At 53.6% G+C, this 19,842-nt stretch overlaps 1 protein-coding gene across 2 annotated transcripts; it reads left to right on the top strand.

Moving 5' to 3' along the window:
- Window positions 1-60: 60 nt before the first annotated feature.
- Window positions 61-18,285, top strand: pi4kaa (phosphatidylinositol 4-kinase, catalytic, alpha a). 2 transcript variants are annotated; one of them, XM_088434785.1, is made up of 54 exons: window positions 61-239; window positions 1,012-1,128; window positions 1,185-1,278; window positions 1,336-1,424; window positions 2,219-2,291; window positions 2,355-2,623; window positions 2,708-2,774; window positions 2,851-2,999; window positions 3,063-3,128; window positions 3,778-3,874; window positions 3,961-4,152; window positions 4,236-4,336; window positions 4,602-4,731; window positions 4,806-4,938; window positions 5,247-5,342; window positions 5,418-5,601; window positions 5,676-5,776; window positions 6,191-6,359; window positions 6,449-6,499; window positions 6,812-6,920; window positions 6,980-7,116; window positions 7,179-7,312; window positions 8,098-8,180; window positions 8,243-8,313; window positions 8,424-8,548; window positions 8,628-8,709; window positions 8,825-8,908; window positions 9,059-9,148; window positions 9,242-9,361; window positions 9,685-9,777; window positions 9,843-9,999; window positions 10,678-10,805; window positions 10,894-11,052; window positions 11,115-11,266; window positions 11,492-11,599; window positions 11,802-11,929; window positions 13,504-13,659; window positions 14,021-14,100; window positions 14,174-14,373; window positions 14,559-14,646; window positions 14,716-14,883; window positions 14,967-15,020; window positions 15,425-15,545; window positions 15,619-15,748; window positions 15,812-15,882; window positions 15,964-16,036; window positions 16,247-16,427; window positions 16,499-16,603; window positions 17,058-17,183; window positions 17,249-17,369; window positions 17,440-17,599; window positions 17,672-17,761; window positions 17,841-17,924; window positions 18,081-18,285. In XM_088434785.1, the coding sequence occupies exons 1-54, from the start codon at window positions 141-143 to the stop codon at window positions 18,130-18,132; spliced, it is 6,297 nt and encodes a 2,098-aa protein (XP_088290911.1). In that variant the 5' UTR covers window positions 61-140; the 3' UTR covers window positions 18,133-18,285. The 2 variants fall into 2 exon arrangements, with proteins under 2 accessions (XP_088290911.1, XP_088290910.1); XM_088434784.1 differs by having other exon boundaries at window positions 11,802-12,022.
- Window positions 18,286-19,842: the final 1,557 nt, after the last annotated feature.

Here is a 19,842-nt window from a genome sequence, read left to right as displayed (position 1 = left end):
TGTTTGTGTGTGTTTTCTGCGTGACCTTGCCCCGCGCTTTGTGGGGCTGCTCGCTCGCCGTAGTTGTCATTTTGTTTGGGCCGAGAAGCGAAGATGCCGCCGCCGCTTCCGCCGCTGGCGTAAACCGGAGAATCGCAACCATGGCTCTCCGCGGGGAGGGCAGCCGGGGCTTCTACTTCAACACCGTCCTGTCGCTGGCTCGCTCGCTGGCGGCCCACCGCCAGGCGCCGCTGGACAAGGTGAGCGCCCCGGTTAGCTTCCGTGCTAACCGAGGCGGCTAAAGCTAGCTCCGGGCACCCTAAAGACGTCAAATCCCGTCCTCGCCGTGACGTCACTTTGACGTCGATATCGATTGGAGATCCGTTAGGTCGCGAACGACGCTTTATAGGTGTACACGTTTCATCTCTTAAATATTGGCAGCGCTCGAATTTTTGCACAAACAAGTCAGATTCTTTCCGTGTCACTTTTTGAAGCGCCTCCCGAGCGAGCCTCTCAGAATGGCTTGTAAAAGAAAATACATACTGTGGTCCCTCGCAATAACGCGCTTTACTTTTCACGGCCTTGTCGTTTCACGGATTTGTTTATGTTACGTTAATTCAATGCTGGATTATGGTTAATGTGGTTGATATTTGGTTAAGTTTGACGATCTGTGAAATACACGTCAGTTACTGTTATTAAGTATGATTATTATTCATTTCTTATGTGTCCAATCTACGAAGGCTTGATCTTAAATGAGAGACAAATGTGAGAAAATGTTAGTTCCTGTCTGAGAAAAGTGTATAAAGTGTGTTGTGAGCCCTAAAAAATGTATCGTAATTGCAATAAATGAAGATAAAGACACACTGTATCAAAAAGACACTCATGAAAATAGGAAATATCCAAGATCGCTCGATAACCAAATTCTTTCGAAAATCTTGCGAAGGTTAGAGTTGTGAGAGTTTTTCACCATACTGCTGAAAAAATGATGAAGCTATGGACAGCGTAACATTTTGTATTTTTCCGTCCTTTCAGGTGCAGAAGCTGCAATGCATGTGTCCCGTGGACGTGAGGGGCGTGTTCCAGCTGGACGAGAGACGGCGGGACGCCGTGCTGGCGCTGGGCATCTTCCTGGTGGAGTCGCACCTGCAGGTGAGCCGCGCCGCCGCCGGCTTGGCCGGAGTCTGACGGCGTCCCCGCCGTTGCAGCACAAAGACAGCATCGCGCCGTACCTTCTGGGCCTGCTCAAAGGACTGCCCCGGGTCCAGTGGATCGAGGAGAACTCTGAACGCGGGGGAGCGGGTAAAGCGGCCGCGCGGACGCAAAGAAGGCGGCGCCTTGACGCCCGTCTCCCCGCAGGGACGCTTCCCGCGGCCGAGAATTTCAGCTTCTGCCTGGTCACGCTGCTGTCGGACGTGGCGCAGCGAGACGAAGAGCTGCGTGGACAGGTGCGTCTTGGTCTGTGCTCCTGCGGCGCGGCTGTCCGCGAGGGTGTCTTTGTGTTGACGTTTGTGCCTCTGCCCATGCGTATGTCTGCGTGTAGGTGTGTTTGTGTGCGCGTCTGCCCTTGAGCCCTGGCTTCCCATGTCCACGTTTGTGTTTGTTGGGGTTTTCTTTGTCTTTCTGTATCCACTTGACTGGCCATCTATTTCCCCATTTGTATGTTTGTGTATGAGGTTTTTTTTTTGTGCGCCCGTATGTCCACAGTACATGTGTTTGTATCTGTCCATGGCTTTGTGTGTGTATCCTGTTCACGAGTGTTTGTCCGTCCATGTCTGGCCAGTCGTGTTTTTGTGTATCTATCCGTGGGTTGTGGGTGTCCCCGTTTCCTCGTTTGTGTATATTTGTGCTGTTATTTACGCGTGTGTTTCTGTGTGTCGGTTGGTTTTTCCTTGTCCATGTAAAGCGTCTGTGTGTGTGCATGTCGGTGTTTGTATCCATGTGTGTCTGTGCGTGCGTCCAAGTGTTTCTGTGTCCACTTGAACTGTCCTTGAATGTGCTCGTGTGTTTGCGTGTGTGTGTGTGCATGTCGGTTTTTGCGTGTATTTCTTTTTTGTGTCCATATCCGTCAGTGTGTGATTTCTTGCGTTGATGTGTGTCAGTTTGTTTCTCTGGGTCCATGTTTTTGCGTTTGTTACTAGGGGTATGTGTTTTTTTGTCAAGCGTACTTCCGCGCGAGTCCTTTTGTGTGCATCTACATGTGCGTGCGCGCGCATCGCTGAGCGTCCACGTGTCACGTCAGATCCTGGAGAGCATCATGGACGTCATGCGGGCCCTGCAAGAGCTGTGCCAGAACCCCCAGTCGGACGACAAAGGTGCGGCCGGCGCTCGCAAATTTCCCGCCCGGCGTTTTTGCCGACGGCTCCGTCCGCTTTCAGGTCCCGGCTACGTGGATTACACGTGCCGCTACACGGTGCCCGCGCTGCTGGGCGCCGCGCGAGCCTTCGGCCGCTACAGCAACACGGACGAGGCGCTGCTGTCCAGGCTGTTCCCGCGGCCGGCGGCGCCGCCCGCCTCGGCGGCGGAGGACGCGGAGGCCGCGCGCCGACGCTCCTTCAACGACTTCCGCTCCATCCTGCCCAGCTCCTTCCTCACCGTCTGCCCGCCGGACACCCCGAGGGCCAAGAGCTCCTCCGCGTCTCAGCAGGTACAGAAGACAAAGACGGCGACGTTTCAGTGACGTTTCGCACGCTCGCCCGGACGACGAACCCGAGTAAGTCTTTGTCCGCAGGCCAGTCCCGAGAGGACGAGGCTGACCCCGAGCTCCCCGGCGGACCCCTCGGCGCCGTACTTTGAAGGTAAACGCCAAAACGCCCCCCCCCCCCCCCCCCCCCCCCGTGTGCGCCATTGACCAAAAGGGACCCTCCCGTCCAGGCTCCTACCTTCCCGACGGCAGCTCGGTGGACCCGGACTACTACTTCTCCACCATCAGCTCCAGCTTCTCCGTCTCGCCTCTCTTCACCGGCAGCAGCTGCGGAGAGTTTCACGTCCCCCTGGACACGCTCAGGCAGCTTCTCAACATGGTCCGCCAATGGCGCGCGCGCGCACTCGCCTGCATCGTCTTAATGCGTCTCCGTCATCAACAGGTGGAAGACATCGTCTCGGAGTCCTTTCTAAAGTCGCTGGATGAAACCTTGGCAGAGTTTTTGGAGGTAACACCAGGACACTGCAACCTCGCTCTCGGTGGGATTTTGGGACCAAAACAACACTGTGAAAGTTCCTACGTTTTCTCCGTTGAAAGTTTTCACAAGCTACCTACCTACCTACTGTACCTACTGGTAAAAATGGACACCCCGTCCGCTGCTTATTTATTCATTTGGGTTGGCCCTACTTACGAAGCCATTGCTGCCCTTAAATGGTTGGGGGAGACAAATGGCAACAATGTCAACAATCAGTTTGTGGTCGTGGGGGCTACGGGAGAGAGTCCTAGCGCTATCAGTCCGCGTGATCACCGCTAACTTATTTCCCAGGAATATAACGACTGACCTCATGCCGGTCCGCCCTTTGGTCACCAATATCCAACACAAAACTCATGCTACTTATATGGCAAAAAAAAAAAAACCACCTCAACACAATTCTATTCATCAATGTTTCAGACGCTTTCGAACTACTTTTTTTCTCATCATGAGAGTTGTTATAAAATCTACAGTATATTACTGTTTATGACAACGACTAAAAGATACAACTGCTTTTGTGTTTTATGAACTTGTCCACTTTTATTTGACCTAACAAGTATATAAAAATATGTTTTGTATATTATATATATATGTGTCTTCTTATATCCTTGCGCCGTCCTCCCAGTCCAATCCAGGTGCTCACGTGTACTACAAAACCTTCAGTGACCCGCTCTACGTGGCCATCTTCAAAATGCTCAGAGACACGCTATACAACCTGAAAGGTCAGTCCCGGTCCTCCGTCCTTTCTTTTCGTCATTTTTTTTGCATTCTCCTCGGCCTGACGCGCGTCCCGCCTTCCCCCGCAAAGACCTCCAGACGGACTTTGTGAAGGAGGTGCACGACTTTGTGCTGGAGCAGTTCAGCAGCAGCCAGTCGGAGCTGCAGAGGATCCTGCACGACGTGGAGTACCTGCAGAGCGAGCTGAGTCCGCTCAAGCTGCGCTGCCAGGCCAACGCCGCCTGCGTGGACCTCATGGTTTGGGCCGTCACCGAGGAGCAGGGTGAGCGGCCGGCCGGCCGGCCAACCGAGCGCCGCTCCGCTCCGCCCGGCCTCATCGGCTCCCTTCTCCCGCTCGGTCCGCAGGGGCCGAGAACCTCTGCGGCAAGCTGTCGGAGAAGCTGCAGTCCAAGACCTCCAGTAAAGTCATCATCGCTCACATGCCCCTCCTCATCTGCTGCCTGCAGGTGAGCCGCAACTCGACCGCCTTTGCTTTTGCCGGGCTATTGCCGCCGCGGGACTTTCCGACGCCGAGCCGTTTTTCGCTCGCTATCCTGTTAAGCGGCTTGTGGGCTCAGGGAGTACACGTTTGAAAAATTTTTTTACGGGTTCACTCCCCAAAACGCGCGAGAAAGGCCCACGCGTGTCGGACGGCGTCTTGGCTTGGATCAGGGCGCTTGATGTGCTAAAATGGCGCGACCGGAAGAATTTCCGACTAAATTGCGTGTCCAGGGCTTGGGCCGCCTGTGCGAGCGCTTCCCGGTGGTGGCGCACTCGGTCACCACGTCGCTGAGGGACTTCCTGGTGGTGCCCTCGCCGGTGCTGGTCAAGCTCTACAAGTACCACAGCCAGTGCGCCCCCGGTCAGCCTCGCCCCCTTTCGCGCGGCCCGCGCTCGGTCGGCCGCCTTTAAACGCCGCCGTCTCAATTCCACCAGGGGGCGGCGAGATCAAGATCCACGTGACCAACGAGCACTCGCAGTCCACCATCAGCGCCAACTCGGGAAGCAAGAAGAGTCAGCCGTCCATGTACGAACAGCTGCGAGACATCTCCATCGACAACATCTGCAGGTGTGGCGGCGGGCGTTTTTCCTTCATTCATTTATTCGACTTATATAGCACGTTGTGACTTACGACGGTGGTTATAAACGATAAACGTTTGATTCTCAACCTTCTTGGGTGCTACGCCGGCTTTCCAATATTGTTTTGCAGACCGGTAGCCCGAACAAAAGATTTTGGCATGAAAAACAAAAAGAGCGCTGTGTGATTATGCCGTGTGAGCGTGCTTATTAAACTGGACAGCCCATTTTTAATGCTAACTCTTAGCGTATTTATTTCCCGACACGTATTTATTCATTTATTCTCCCCCCCCCGCCCAGGTGCCTGAAGGCGGGGCTGACCATGGATAACGTCATCGTGGAGGCCTTCCTGGCCAGCCTGTCCAATCGTCTCTACATCTCCCAGGAGAACGACAAGTAAAGAAAGGCGCGCCCGCCGTCCTCCGGCCACCGATCCCAACCGGCGCCGTCTCTCGCCGCGGCGCCGCTCAGGGACGCCCACTTGATCCCGGACCACACCATCCGGGCTCTGGGCCACATCGCCGTGGCCCTGCGGGACACGCCCCGCGTGATGGAGCCCATCCTGCAGATCCTGCAGCAGAAGTTCTGCCAGCCGCCGTCGCAGCTGGACGTGCTCATCGTGGACCAGCTGGGCTGCATGGTCATCACGGGCAACGCAAGTGTCTCCCGACGTCCCCGCCGCCGGCCGCTTCGGATGCTGACGCGGCTCGCGGTCTTTGGCCCCCGCAGCAATACATCTACCAGGAGGTGTGGAACTTGTTTCAGCAAATCAGCGTGAAGGCCAGCTCCATGGTCTACTCCACCAAGGACTACAAGGACCACGGATACAGGTTGGCCCCCTTTCTTCCTTGCGCCTCACGACGGCAAATATTTCTTTTGGCGCCCCCGGGGACGGGCCAACTTTTTGACCGGAGGGCCGCAAAGGCTTGTCAAAATCGGCCCTCGCAGGGGAAAAAAGAAAACCTGCGTTCATTTCACTAGGAAATGAACAAAAGCATTACGACGGCGTTGAACAGTTTATTGAAATGACTCTTCCGACTGAAAATAAATCCAAATACATTGAAGTTTGAAGTTGCTAATTTCAAGCCCTAATATTTCACTAGCCTGGCCTTATCATTACCCAACTTGGCCCGACTTTGAAAGGCTCTCAAATATAAATATGTATTGCCTTTTTATTTTGACTTCAAAATGTTGAGTGGCATCATCCCCATCTATTCCTATCTACTTTTTTGTGACGCGCGCAGGCACTGCTCTCTGGCCGTCATCAACGCGCTGGGCAACATCGCGGCCAACCTGCAGTCGGAGCAGATGGTGGACGAGCTGCTGGTCAACCTGCTGGAGCTCTTCGTGCAGCTGGGCCTGGAGGGCAAGCGGGCCAGCGAGCGGGCGGCCGACAAAGGCCCGGCCCTCAAGGTCTGCTTTACTTTGGCGCCGGCTCGCCCTCCTTTGGGGAAGTGTTCTTTTCTTTTTGGGGATTCCTTTTATTTATTTTTTTCCCGCAGGCATCAAGCAGCGCCGGCAACCTGGGCGTCCTCATCCCCGTCATTGCCGTGGTGAGATGGCGAGCTCTTTTTCCCGCCTCGGAAGAAAGGGACGCCGGAAAGCCGCGGCGGCGCTTTTTAGGAAGGTCCCCTTGAAACTGTTGTTTCTGTGCTAATTGTAATATTTGGCCAAATCCGCCAATCGCCATTTAAAAGGCTGCCTTAGAAGTTCAACATCTGCACCCTGGCTTTCGCAAACTCGGGCCCCTCAATCATGTTTGACCCCGTACCCGAAAAGAAACAGGAAGTCAGCCGTTTTGGGTCTGAAGCGGACCTTGGCGGACACGCCCCACAGTTTTAACTGCGTTTTTCTCCGGGGGCCAGCTGACGAAAAGGTTGCCGCCAATCAAGGAGGCCAAGCCGCGCCTCCAGAAGCTCTTCAGGGACTTCTGGCTCTACTCGGTGGTCATGGGCTTTGCCGTGGAAGGCTCAGGTACGCCCCGCCGCCTTCACGCGTCTTGCGAAGGGCGCGCCTCACCCGCCGCCGCGTAGGTCTGTGGCCCGAGGAGTGGTACGAGGGCGTGTGCGAGATCGCCACCAAATCGCCGCTGCTGACCTTCCCGAGCGGCGAGCCCCTCCGCTCGGAGCTGCAGTACAACTCGGCGCTCAAGAACGACACCGTCACGCCGGTACGTCCGCGCCGAGGCGCCGGCGCCCTTCGGTCCCGCGCCACACGTCTTTGGCGTCCCAGGCGGAGCTGAACGAACTGCGCGGCACAATCATCAACCTGCTGGACCCGCCCCCGGAGGGCGCCGCGCTCATCAACAAGCTGGACTTCGCCATGTCTACCTACCTGCTGTCCGTTTACAGGCTGGAGTACATGAGGTAGCTGCACCTCGTGGTTATTCCGTTATTTGATACATTTTTCAAATAGTCAGCCGCTTAATGTGTAACTGCCATGGTTTGTCTGCCAAAATCGGCGCCTGGTGGAAATTTGGACCCAACGTGGCCTTTTTGATGTTTTTGATGCGCCATCAAAGGAAAGAAAACAAAAAAATCCACAAGGAGGCTAAAATATTGCATGGATTCTCAAAACATGACCATTTTCAATACACCGTCCCCTCTAAATGCATGCAAACGGAAGGTTGAGAAGTACACCCTGCAGATGTCAAATTTAGCCCTCGTCGGGCTCGTTTCCCGCCGTTAAAAATGGAAAATGTTGTCATTTTTGGACAAATTCAACACCGGATGTTTTATCATGCATTTCCCCCGATTTTGCATTATTCCATTCAGCGGCAACTCACGAGCGAGGTGAGATCGAAATTTTGGTGTTGACACCCCAAAACCACCGAGGGGCGCTAGCGGCCAATTTATAGCATTTGCAAGCCTTTCAATGACTTCGTGGATTGGCATAACCTGGACTCCCATAATGCGAAAGTCTCCAAAAGTCATAATACTTTAATTTTGACAAAATATTCCAATTTCAATTTCATAACTATATAAATATGTGTTAAAGTTACTTTTGCTATAATCCCATTTTTGCAACGTTTGTACATAAAGGTTCTCAAAAAATGCAAAAAGCACGCGCGCAACATGCGTTTTATCTTCTGCGAGAATGTTTTGAAGATTACACAATGAACAAAATGAGCGCTTGCGCGTTTCGCCGTCAGGATGCTGAATTCGCTGGACTCGGAACGTTTCCAGATCATGTTCCGCTACTTTGAGGACCGAGCCATCCAGAAGGACAAATCGGGTAAGCCCGGTTCCACGAAGTCGTCGCCAAACGTTCGTTGACTCGCGTCTCGCGGCGGACAGGCATGATGCAGTGCGTGGTCGCCGTCAGCGACAAAGTCTTTGAGGTCTTCCTGCAAATGATGATGGAGAAAGTAAGCCTTTTCTTGCCCTCTGCGCCGGAATCCAATACTTTGCCCGTTGTTTCGGACGGGAATTAGTCTCCCGTGTCGACGGACGGCTAAAAGGCCAGGGGCTCTTTCAGGCAAAAACTAAAGCGCACGAGGAGGAGCTGGAGCGCCACGCCCAGTTCCTGCTGGTCAACTTCAACCACATCCACAAGAGGATCCGCAGAGTGGCCGATAAATATTTGTCCGGTCTGGCCGAAACGTGAGTACGGGACGACGGAGGGGCGCCGCGAGCCGCGCCGGCCCGCCCTCACGTCCGCCCGCCGACTGCGTCTTCTCAGCTTCCCTCACCTGCTGTGGAGCGGCCGCGTGCTCAAGACCATGCTGGACATCCTGCAGACGCTCTCGCTCTCGCTCAGCGCCGTGAGTTAGCGCCATCGCTCGCTGCTGCTAGCTTTGGCCAAACCTCACAATGGAACTGACAATGGAACAAGAGTGTGGATTAATTGTCCCTATCATGCTCATGTTGACCATGCAGGACATTCACAAGGACCAACCGTACTACGACATTCCGGACACGCCGTACAGGATAACCGTCCCCGATACATACGAAGCCAGAGAGGTCAGCTTTTTCCCTTGTATATGCTCTTCTTTTATTTTGAAATGAAGAATTAACGAAGAAAAGGTTGCTTTTTTTTCACGTCGGCTGAACATGTCCGAAACAACACACAGTCGGTGGTAAAATTGTCAAATATTGTTTTGCTGGCAATAGAGCATAGTGAAGGATTTTGCCGCTCGCTGCGGAGAAATCCTGAAGGAGGCCATGAAATGGGCTCCGTCCGTCACCAAATCCCACCTGCAGGTAAGAACGACGGCCCTTCGTTTTCTTGCGGCCGCCGGCGCCTTTTATCACTGGCGTGGTCTCGAAGCGGCTGTCCCCGTCCGCCTTTTTCAGGAGTACCTGAACAAACACCAGAACTGGGTCTCGGGTCTGTCGCAGCACACGGGCCTGGCCATGGCCACCGAGAGCATCCTGCACTTTGCCGGCTTCAACCGGCAGAACACCACGCTCGGGGTGAGGAGTAGATGCAAAGCCGGGGCGGGCGGGCGGGCGGGCGGGAGCGCATTACAACTCCTGCCCTCATCGGTCGACGGTTGGCAAGAAAGGGCGGCGCATCCGGGCGCCGCTAATACAACCGCGGCTCTCCGTCGGACTACGATCAAAGGGATGGGATGGGAAGGGATAACAGTACAGTTACCGTATAAGGTTTAATCATTTCAGATTTGAGTTCATATGCGCACCGCAGTCATATTTGTCTTAAATATGTAAAGTAGAAATGCTTTAAAAAAAAATCAGGCGCGATAGAATCCCGAGCGCTTTCTCCCGTCTCTCCTCAGTCCACCCAGCTGACGGAGAGGCCAGCCTGCGTAAAGAAGGACTACTCCAACTTCATGGCCTCCCTCAACCTGAGGAACAGATACGCCGGCGAGGTCGGCGCGTCGCGGCGCCCCGCGTCCCGAGCTCGGGCCGACCGATGCCGGTTTCCCGCCCGCAGGTGTCGGGCATGATCCACTTTGCCCAGGCGGCGCGGGGCCAGCCGGACCTGGGCCGGCTGATGATCAAGCAGATGGGAGAGGCGCTGGACTCGGCCCAACCCGAAGGCTTCACGGAGGCCATGTTCAAGCTGGCCGCCTTGCTCATCAGCAGCAAAGGTGAGTGAACGGCGGCTTCCCTAACAGAGCTTTCTTGCGCAATTGCCAATGGACGCCATCGCTTCGTAGTCCAGCACTGCGTTGGCCTGATCCAAGCTCCTCAGCGCACTTCAGCAGTTCCTCGGCACCGCCGTTGCAGGCCAAGATTTTTGTCTCGAAGAGTGCTTCCCATAGCATATGTTAATTGCTTTTGAATGCTTTTTGGGATACAAGCCAAAACAAATTCAATGAATGCGTTTTCTAACTAAGAGCAAATCAATTGGAACACGGAAGCAATTTAGTTCATGTGAATTACAGCCAGTCAGCAGCTTATTAACATAACATCGATCATATAATGAACCCTATCTATTTCTAAATTGTGTTATAGTGGCTCCTTTGACATTATTTTGTCAAGATTGATGGAGATTGTCCTTTGTGGCACGATTTTTTGGCAGACAAGCCAGGACTCAATTATGATGTTACACAAGCTACAAAAGTTGTTGGAACAAAATAGGACCCGAGATTAGTTCCAAATTGCGTTCCAAAGTTTAACTCGTACGGTGCCGCGGATGAGAATTCGATGAAATTCTGAATATCATTGAAAAAAAAAAGGGGGAACCACTGGTCTACATGATTATTGGGCCTTACATGATGTAAGTTTGTAGCCAATTAAAAGCTGCGATGTCTGCGTGTGTGTAGAGTGCGACCCTCAGCTGCTGCACCACCTGTGCTGGTCCCCTCTCAAGATGTTCACCGAGCACGGCATGGAGACGGCCATCGCCTGCTGGGAATGGCTGCTGGCCGCCCGCGTCGGCTTGGAAGTGCCGGTAAGACTTAGTCAAACTTCTCGAAATTTTCGCTCCGGGTTTCACGCCAAACATTGCCAATAACTTATTTGTTGATTTTCCGCCACAGTTCATGCGAGAGATGGCGGGGGCGTGGCAGATGACGGTGGAGCTGAAGATGGGCCTGTTTTCGGACGCGCAGCAGGAGGCCGACCCCCTGGCGGCGTCCGAGGAGAGCCAGCCCATCCCCTGCCCGCCGGACGTCACCCCGCACCACATCTGGATCGAGGTCCGCCCGGCAAGTTTTTCTTTCTTCGCCGATCGATTGCTCACTCGCGCTTTTGCGTTCAGTTTCTCGCGCAGAGGTTCGAGATCGCCAAGTATTCCAGCGCCGATCAGGTGGAGATCTTCTGCAGTTTGCTGCAGCGCTCGCTGTCTCTCAACGTGGGCGGGGCCAAGAGTAACCTCAACCGACACGTCGCCGCCATCGGACCTCGCTTCAGGTGCGCCGCGGACGCCGCAGGTTTTCCTGACAACGCGCTCACGCGGCGCTCCGATCGCCAATCGCGTTTGCGGAACGAACGAACGAAGCGGCGGACGACCGCCGTTTTGCCGCTAGCCGTCGAGCGAAAACGCGGCGGCGGCGGCGGCTCGAGTGATGACCGTTCGCCGCCGGGCCGGCGAATGCAGATTTGTCACGCTTGGTGGTTTTCCCGCATTGGCCCAAGGCTGCTGACGCTGGGCCTGGCCGTGCTCCACTCGGACGTCATCGCCAACTCCACCGTCAGGAACGTCCTCAGAGAGAAGATCTACTCCACGGCTTTCGACTACTTCAGGTACGCGCGAGCGCAGCGGCGCCCCGGCGGAGAAAATCCTCTTTTTCCGCACCGGACCGCTCCGATTCGATTCTCGTGAGGGGATGTGACGTCCGGGTACCACGATGAGCGCGGGACCTCGCGGCGAGCGCGGGACCTCGCGGCGAGCGCGGGACCTCGCGGCGAGCGCCCCGAGTAACGCGGCCTTGTGTTCCGTCTGCAGCGTGTCTCCAAAGTTTCCCACCCAGGGCGACAAGCGGCTGCGCGAGGACATCAGCGTCACCGTCCGCTTTTACGCCAGCATCCTGTCGGACAAGAAGTACCTGGCGGCGTGCCACCTGGTGCCACCCGGTGAGCTCGGTACCACCCCGGCCCCGAGCGCGCTCTCTGCCGGGATTTTTGGATCGCTTATCGTGTCCAGCACTTCTCCGATATCCATCTTAAGTAAGCCCCGGCCCCGGCGGCGGCGCGCGGCGGCGGGAGCGTGCGTGGAAAATTTGACGCTTCGCTCAGCGGGCTGCTCGGAGGGCCGCGGCGTCCGGCAGACGGGCCGCCGCTCGCTAACAATAATTGTAATGGTCCCTCATTCGTTTCTTGGATGAGTCAAATGAAAAGGATGCGTTTTCATCCCTTGTTTCAAAAAAACATTTCAAATTAGACAAAGCAGAAAATATTCTGCGGGCCTTGAAAGGTGATGCTAAAGACACTGCCACTAGAGCTTTCATTTTCCAATAAGGCTTGGCACTGAACTGTGGAATGACCGTTCCACCTCTACAAATAATTTGTCCGTTCATTTTGATTTATAATAGCATTACTCATTTACACACATCGTCATTTTTTCACGCCACACACTGGAATCAATATCCCGCTTGAAAACAAAAAAACATTCCTTCACACAATCGTGTTCGGCCGCGCAAGCTTGGATTTCACCCCGATCAAGTCCGTTGTTGAGCTGGAAGTCGACCGGCACTTGTTAGATGCAGCTTATTTCCTTTCGTTTTGTCGCGGCGGGATTTTCAGCTTCTTTTCCACCCTTCCTCATTATAACGTAACGTCTTCGAGCAGCCCCGAGCAACGAAAGCACAAATTTATCACCGGCGTGGAGATGCATTACTCGTCATCATGTCAGCCGACTTGCCAGATCCCGCTTTTTTCCTCCCCGATTCACCGCGGTGCAAAAAAAGCCCGAGTTGAGCATGAGCGCTTCTGAATCCTCCCCCCGTCATTTTTGGACGGCCCCCCGAGAGAGAGTGAGAGAGAGAAAGAGCGATCGATTTTGAGCCGGGCATCCTGGATGTGCACGTAGCATGACGTCCGTCCCTGCAAAGCCTTTCATCATCTCCATCTTCTCTATGTCTTTCATCGACCTGGGCGGAGCTACAGGGGTTGCCATGACTAATGCTTGTCCTACACCGTTTGTAGGGAAAAAAACCAAACAAACCGTGGAGTCGACACTTTATCGGCAAGCTCCTTTGCGACGTTGGTCAATTAGCATTTCGCAGATCCAACTATTTCAAAAAACAAAAGTCAATTCCACTCGGGAAATGCCTGAAGACGGCAGGGGCCGCGATTCAAATCACGGAGGATAGATTCGGAATTAGCCTGCCGTCTAATCACTTTGCAATGACTGTTATGCTTTGCGAAGGACTTCAAGAGGTCTTAAAGTAACTTTTTAATATCGCTCCCTGACTTGCGTACGTCGAACCGATTTGATGTTTGGGTAAACCCAAAATGCTCTAGAAAGGAGCCCTGTGGGGCACCGCCGCCACTCGGATCGCTTTTGAAGTTGAGGCGAGCCCAGGATGCGCGCTTCAGGGCAGTCATGTAAACCTCAGCATCGTCATCATCACGCCTCACGCGGGTGCGGCTACGCGGTCCCCGTCCTTGTTCTCGTCTTGCGCTCTGAACGCTCGCCCGTGTGACAGACAACCAGGACCCGTCGCTCAACAGTCTGTCGGTGATGAACGCCGCCGACATGCGCAGTAACGTGGACTCCAGCGCTCGCTCGCAGCAGAGCGCCCAGGGATGGATCAACACCTACCCGCTCTCCAGTGGCATGTCCACCGCATCCAAGAAGTCCGGTAGGCTTTTTTTTTTTTCTTTCTTGAGCGCGTCGTTAGCAATGACATCACACAGGAAGCACTTAGCTTCAAATGAAATTGATGTCAACTCTAAATAATGCAAAATAACCCCCCCAAAAGTATACATTGTCGATCCCGTGGACTCGTAAATGATTGCGCCGCTTTTTGAGGGGATCCGGAACCCGGCCGGAGCGCATCGTGAAAATCCGTATGTAATTGGCACTAATAGTTTGGAACTATACCGCAATTTTACCAATCTGGCCCACATGAGGGTAGATTTTCTTCCATGTGCCCCCTGAACTAAAATGAGTTTGACACCCCCGCCGTAGCAGAAATGGCCACGTGACATTTTCTTTTCCAGGGACGTCCAAGAAGAGCAACCGAGGAACCCAGCTCCACAAGTACTACATGAAGCGCAGGACCCTGTTGCTGGCCCTGCTGGTGAGCGCCCGCCTCGCCGGCGGACGCCCCCTCCCTTCCCCCGCTCAGGGCGCGTCTCCTTTGCGTTTGGCAGGCGAGCGAGATCGAGCGGCTGAGCACGTGGTACAACCCGCTGTGCGCCCAGGAGCTGGCCATCGCCGCCGAGCAGTCGGTGGAGACCAGCATCGCCAACTGGAGGTCCAAGTACATCAACCTGACCGAGAAGCAGTGGAAGGACCACGTCAACCTGGCCTGGAACATCGCGCCCTACCTGGCCATGCAGCTGCCCGCCAGGTTGCCCGCCAACAAAACATTTTTCATCGTTAGAAATCACCACATTTATTCCACTGTCATTTGTCGCCTTTACCGAAAATAAGCCGTCTTGTTCCAAATGATTTGAAAATAGGATTATATTTTTCGATTTCTATAATTTAACGGGGAATACGAACCAGTTGAACCGACGCGAGCTTCCCCGCCAGGTTCAAGAACGACGCCATCACGGCCGAGGTGACCCGGCTGGTGCGCTTGGACCCCGGCGCCGTCAGCGACGTCCCGGAAGCCGTCAAGGTCAGACGGCGCCCGCCGCCCCGGCCCAAACCCGCGCCGACCCGGTCCGAACACCGTCTCCGCCGTTAGTTCCTGGTGACGTGGCACACCATAGACGCCGACTCGCCCGAGCTGAGCCACATCCTGTGCTGGGCGCCGGCCGACCCGCCCACGGGCCTGTCCTACTTCAGCAGCATGTACCCGCCGCACCCGCTCACCGCCCAGTACGGCGTCAAGGTGCTGCGCTCCTTCCCGCCGGTGAGTGGCCGCCGCTCCAAAGTGGACCGGGAGCTTTGCCTTTTTTTCACGTCTTTTTTTTTTTTTTTGCTCCGCCGTCGCAGGACGCCATCTTGTTCTACATCCCGCAGATTGTGCAAGCGCTGCGCTATGATAAGGTAAATATTTGTCTCGGCGGTGATAGGCCAGTACGTTTCAAACTGGATTATAAGGCCCGCCTTCAATGAAGGGCCTATTTTAAAAGTGTTTTCATATATAAGGCACTATAAGGCACATAGAATAGGAGCTAGGGTAACGGCTGGGGTTGCGTCGTGCAGCCGCTAACCGCAGCTGCGCTGAAGATGTCAATCAAACTTTATTAATAGACGATCAAAAATGAAGGATAAAGATGCTTTGTAGAAAGTACTACCTGAAGAATGTCGGAAAAATACCGCTCGATGACATTCCGAGACCGTTGAGGTCTACGCTGAGAGGAGTCGAAAAGAATAGAATTAGGATTGGAGCCGGTATTAAACCGAGAGGGTTGAATGCCGAGGCTGAGCCGGCCCCTTTTTGAGCCCAGATGGGTTACGTGAGGGAGTACATCCTGTGGGCGGCGCAGAAGTCCCAGCTGCTGGCCCACCAGTTCATCTGGAACATGAAGACCAACATCTTCATGGACGAGGAGGCGCACCAGAAGGACCGTGAGTAGCAAAAAAACCAAAACGGCAAAAGCTGCTCCTCCGTTCCGTTCCGGCTAACGCTCGAATGCGTCAGCCGACATCGGGGAGCTGCTGGAGCAAATGGTGGAGGAGATCACCGGCTCCCTGTCGGGTCCGGCCAAAGACTTCTACCAACGGGAGTTTGACTTCTTCAATAAAATCACCAACGTGTCGGCCATCATCAAGTGAGTCGGCCGTAAAAACCCGAAACCCGTTTTGAGACGGCTGATGTTTGCGGGATCTCCTAGGCCCATTCCCAAAGGGGAAGAGAGGAAGCGGGGCTGTCTGAAAGCTCTGTCCGACATCAAAGTTCAGCCAGGTAGCGGCGATTGCGCAATCGGCGCGGCCTTCGTTTCCGCACGCGGTTTAAGATGACGCCCCCCCCCCCCCCCCCCCGCAGGCTGTTACTTGCCCAGTAACCCCGAGGCCATCGTTCTGGACATCGACTACAAGTCCGGCACCCCCATGCAGAGGTAACGGCGTTCGCAGATCCCCTCGTCCAACCGGAAGAACAAATTCACACACAAAGGCAGCAGTAAATAAAGGAACTATTTTGAAACAAGCTGAGGAGGAGGAAGTAGTGCTTTGCCCACATTTTGTGGCATCTGGTAGCCAGGGGAGCGCTCTGAAGCGGCGTGTATGATTTTTTTCGCCAAAAGTTAGACACTTTTCTCCAACCGCAGCGCGGCCAAGGCGCCGTACCTGGCCAAGTTCAAGGTGAAGCGCTGCGGCGTGAGCGAGCTGGAGCGCGAGGGCATGCGCCGCCCGTCCGACTCGCCGGACGAGGACGAGGACGACCCGGACGGGGCGCGCCGCGTCTGCTGGCAGGCGGCCATCTTCAAAGTGGGCGACGACTGTCGGCAGGTGAGCCCCGCCCCGCCCCGCCCGAACCTCACCCCGCGCTCTCGATCCAATCCAAATTTGGGCGTGTGCAGGATATGCTGGCGCTGCAGATTATTGGACTTTTCAAGAACATCTTCCAGCTGGTGGGCCTGGACCTCTTCGTCTTCCCCTACCGGGTGGTGGCCACCGCCCCCGGGGTGAGACCCCCAACCGCTCCGGGCCCCCGTCAACTTTTCCGCTCTTTCTGTCACACCGTGACAAGCCACGAGAGCGGTGAAGTCGGGGCTAGATTTCTATATGCGTTTTTATAAGATTTTCCAAACGCAAGTAAAAAAAAGGGGGGTACTCAGCAATTACTCAAAAATGCCTGAAGAGGGAGCCAAAACAAACACCAGCCGGGCCGTCATTTGGAGTGCGGCCCATGCCGGGTACCAGTTGATCCACGGACTGTACCGGGAACTTCCGAATGAACCGATATCTACAGGCATTTATTCTTTATCATCACTTTTTACCTGCTTTATGTATTCAAGTGCCACCTAGCGGTCAACGTCAATGAACGCTCGAAGCCTTTATGCACAAACTCTTGGATTTTCAATAGAAAGGATGATTTTTTTCCCCCCAAAAAATGAGTTTGAGCGTTTTGTGCCTCAGTGCGGCGTGATCGAGTGCATCCCGGACTGCAAGTCCCGAGACCAACTGGGCCGCCAGACCGACTTCGGCATGTACGACTACTTCCGCAACCAGTACGGCGACGAGTCCACGCTGGCCTTCCAGAAGGTGGCGACTTCGCTTGGGCTCGGTTCTTTTGCGCCCCTTTTTGAACGGCGCGTTGTCTCCCGCAGGCTCGCTACAACTTCATCCGCAGCATGGCGGCCTACAGCCTGCTGCTCTTCCTGCTGCAGATCAAAGACAGACACAACGGCAACATCATGCTGGACAGCAAAGGCCACCTCATCCACATCGGTAAATCCGAAACATAAACATACTTTCTTACTTGGCCGGCACGTAGTTCCGCGCCTTTTTTTTCCCGCAGACTTCGGCTTCATGTTCGAGAGCTCGCCGGGCGGCAACCTGGGCTGGGAGCCCGACATCAAGCTGACGGACGAGATGGTGATGATCATGGGCGGCAAGATGGAGGCCACGCCCTTCAAGTGGTTCATGGAGATGTGCGTGCGAGGCTACCTGGCCGTACGGTACGGTAGGCGGAGGCCGGCCGCGCCCGACCGGCCCGCAACCTCGGTCTTGACGTTCCGATGCGGCCGCAGTCCCTACATGGACGCCGTGGTGTCTTTGGTGACGCTGATGCTGGACACGGGACTGCCGTGCTTCCGGGGACAAACCATCAAACTGCTCAAGTGAGTCGAGGAAAAGCAAGCGGCCGGACGGCGGCCGTTTTCCGTCTTCCCAACGTTGCGTTTCCCCGCTTCCGATCAGAGGCCGATTCAATCCTCAGATGAGCGAGAAAGAGGCGGCGGCGTTCATCATCAAGGTCATCCAAAGCTGCTTCCTCAGTAGCAGGTACGAGCGCCGCTCGCGCTGCCGGGGCCTTCCGCCTTTCTTTCGACCGGTCCGATCGTCGTCCGGGCGAAATAACGCATCTACATGTTGTTGTTGTTGTTTGTTTTTTTTTTATGCCGGTCAATGTTTGTCATGTCCCGTTTGCTTCCGGCGCAGGAGCAAGACGTACGACATGCTGCAGTACTACCAGAACCAAATTCCCTACTGAGCCGGCGCGTCCGTGCGGCAATAAGTCCAAAACCAACGGGAACCTTTGCAATCTTTTAGTGGGGACACCAAGAGAAAACCCTTTAGGTCTTTCTTATCATCATCATCATCATCATCATCATCCTCATCATCACGGCCACTCCACCAGTGCACTTTATTTCTTGCAGTATTCCAAAAGCATCCGCAGTGTTTTGAAGCGTTTACGTTTGATCAGAATGCCCATTCTTTATCAAGCCAGACGGGTGAATCATCCATCACTCGTGCTCCGTTCCAGAGTGGCACGGTCCCTCCCGCCTTCTGGGAATTTACTCCAATTGGGTTAGCTGTGCGTGTGTGACGTAAATGACGGAATCGCCGTGCTGACATTTTTTGTTGTTTTTTTTAGTCCGGCGAACCACTTTGTCCCAAACGGAACCATCGCAGACAATGTGGAACCTGTTTGGAAACATTCCTGACGTGTGTGTGTGTGTGCGTGTGTGTGTTTGTGTCGCGTGACGAGCTCGCAGACCTTTGAAAGGAAAACAAAAAGAGAAGCCATGTCTTGCCTCCATATGCAAAAAAGATCCGAGTGCTGTGGTTGTTTGTAGTGTGAGTTGAAGGGGATTGCCCATTGGACGCATCTTGCAAACGTGCAATTTGTTTGGACTCTGAAGGGATTTTTCATCGAACGTTAGCGTCGCCACGGTGACCGTCGTCCCCTTTGCGAACCCCTTCAATGTGGTCCGTTTTTCACCTGATTGGCTGGCGACTCCCGAAAGTCGAAAATGTACCTTTAACGCATCCTCCATTTGTGATCGTTTGTGAGTTTCACCCGAGGAATCGTTTCGATCTCATCGTTTGTCAATAGCGAATCTGCTGATTTGAAAATAAAAAAAACCCCAACAACCATGGAATTCTTTCTTTCATAGAAATTGTGCGCTGAGCAAGTCGTTTAGTGCTTGCGCTTCACTGTGACGCCACAATGTGGCCAATTTACATAACCCCGCCTCCGTAGCTGGCAACTCAGCCAATGACTTTGCGACTTGGCTGCTTGATGAAGTTTGGTACCGAAGAAGCGCTTTGATGTCATAGGTTTTCTGGTGGACACCGTTAAAAGCGTGAAAAAAAAAATATTCATCTCATTACTCTTAACAAAAAGCCTTGATTTGGCTTTTTTCCCCCTTCAAATAACTAGGGTATCAAGTGTGTGTACTAAACCAATTATTTAGTTCAATGAATTAATTGCAATAGTAATTGAGTACCTTAATACTTAAGCACCAAAGTAATCCATTGTTTTAGGTACTAAAAATACTAGCGTTTTAACTACTAAAATGACTAAAGTAATTGATTGTTTCGGTAATAAAGTTTAGGTAGTATGGTGCCTACCTTTAGGAGGTACTAAAGTACCAAAACTCATTCATGTAAAAGTAATTGATTAGTTTAATGTATTAAGTACTAGAGGGATATATTACCTTGATAGTTACCCGGTATGTACTTAAGTAATCAATTACTTTCAGTCGCAAAAGTACTAGTGGTCTAATGAAGTGCACTAAAGTACAAAAAGCAATTAATTACTGTAAATGTATAACCTTAAATTTAAAGTTTATTTTTTCGACATTCTTCAACTACTTGCTGTATTGTTTTTGCCTGTGTTTAATCGGTTTATTTTATTTAAACTGTATTTTGAGTAAGACTACAACGCTTCCGGTGTATGAAACAGGTGCACTCCGGC

Source organism: Hippichthys cyanospilos, chromosome 15, assembly GCF_059441005.1.
Source record: "Hippichthys cyanospilos isolate Australia breed blue-spotted pipefish chromosome 15, RoL_Hcya_1.0, whole genome shotgun sequence".
In the NCBI taxonomy this organism is placed as follows: Eukaryota; Metazoa; Chordata; class Actinopteri; order Syngnathiformes; family Syngnathidae; genus Hippichthys; species Hippichthys cyanospilos.
Note: the sequence above shows the minus strand (reverse complement) of the source record. Positions and strands in the feature narration are given on the sequence as shown.

Bases quoted from the DNA above. Each gene is read 5' to 3' on its own strand.
- pi4kaa (XM_088434784.1), top strand. From the start codon at position 141: ATGGCTCTCCGCGGGGAGGGCAGCCGGGGCTTCTACTTCAACACCGTC. The intron at 5,777-6,190 runs GTTGGCCCCCTT...TGACGCGCGCAG, and splicing joins TACAAGGACCACGGATACAG to GCACTGCTCTCTGGCCGTCA. The intron at 17,925-18,080 runs GTACGAGCGCCG...CTTCCGGCGCAG, and splicing joins AGCTGCTTCCTCAGTAGCAG to GAGCAAGACGTACGACATGC.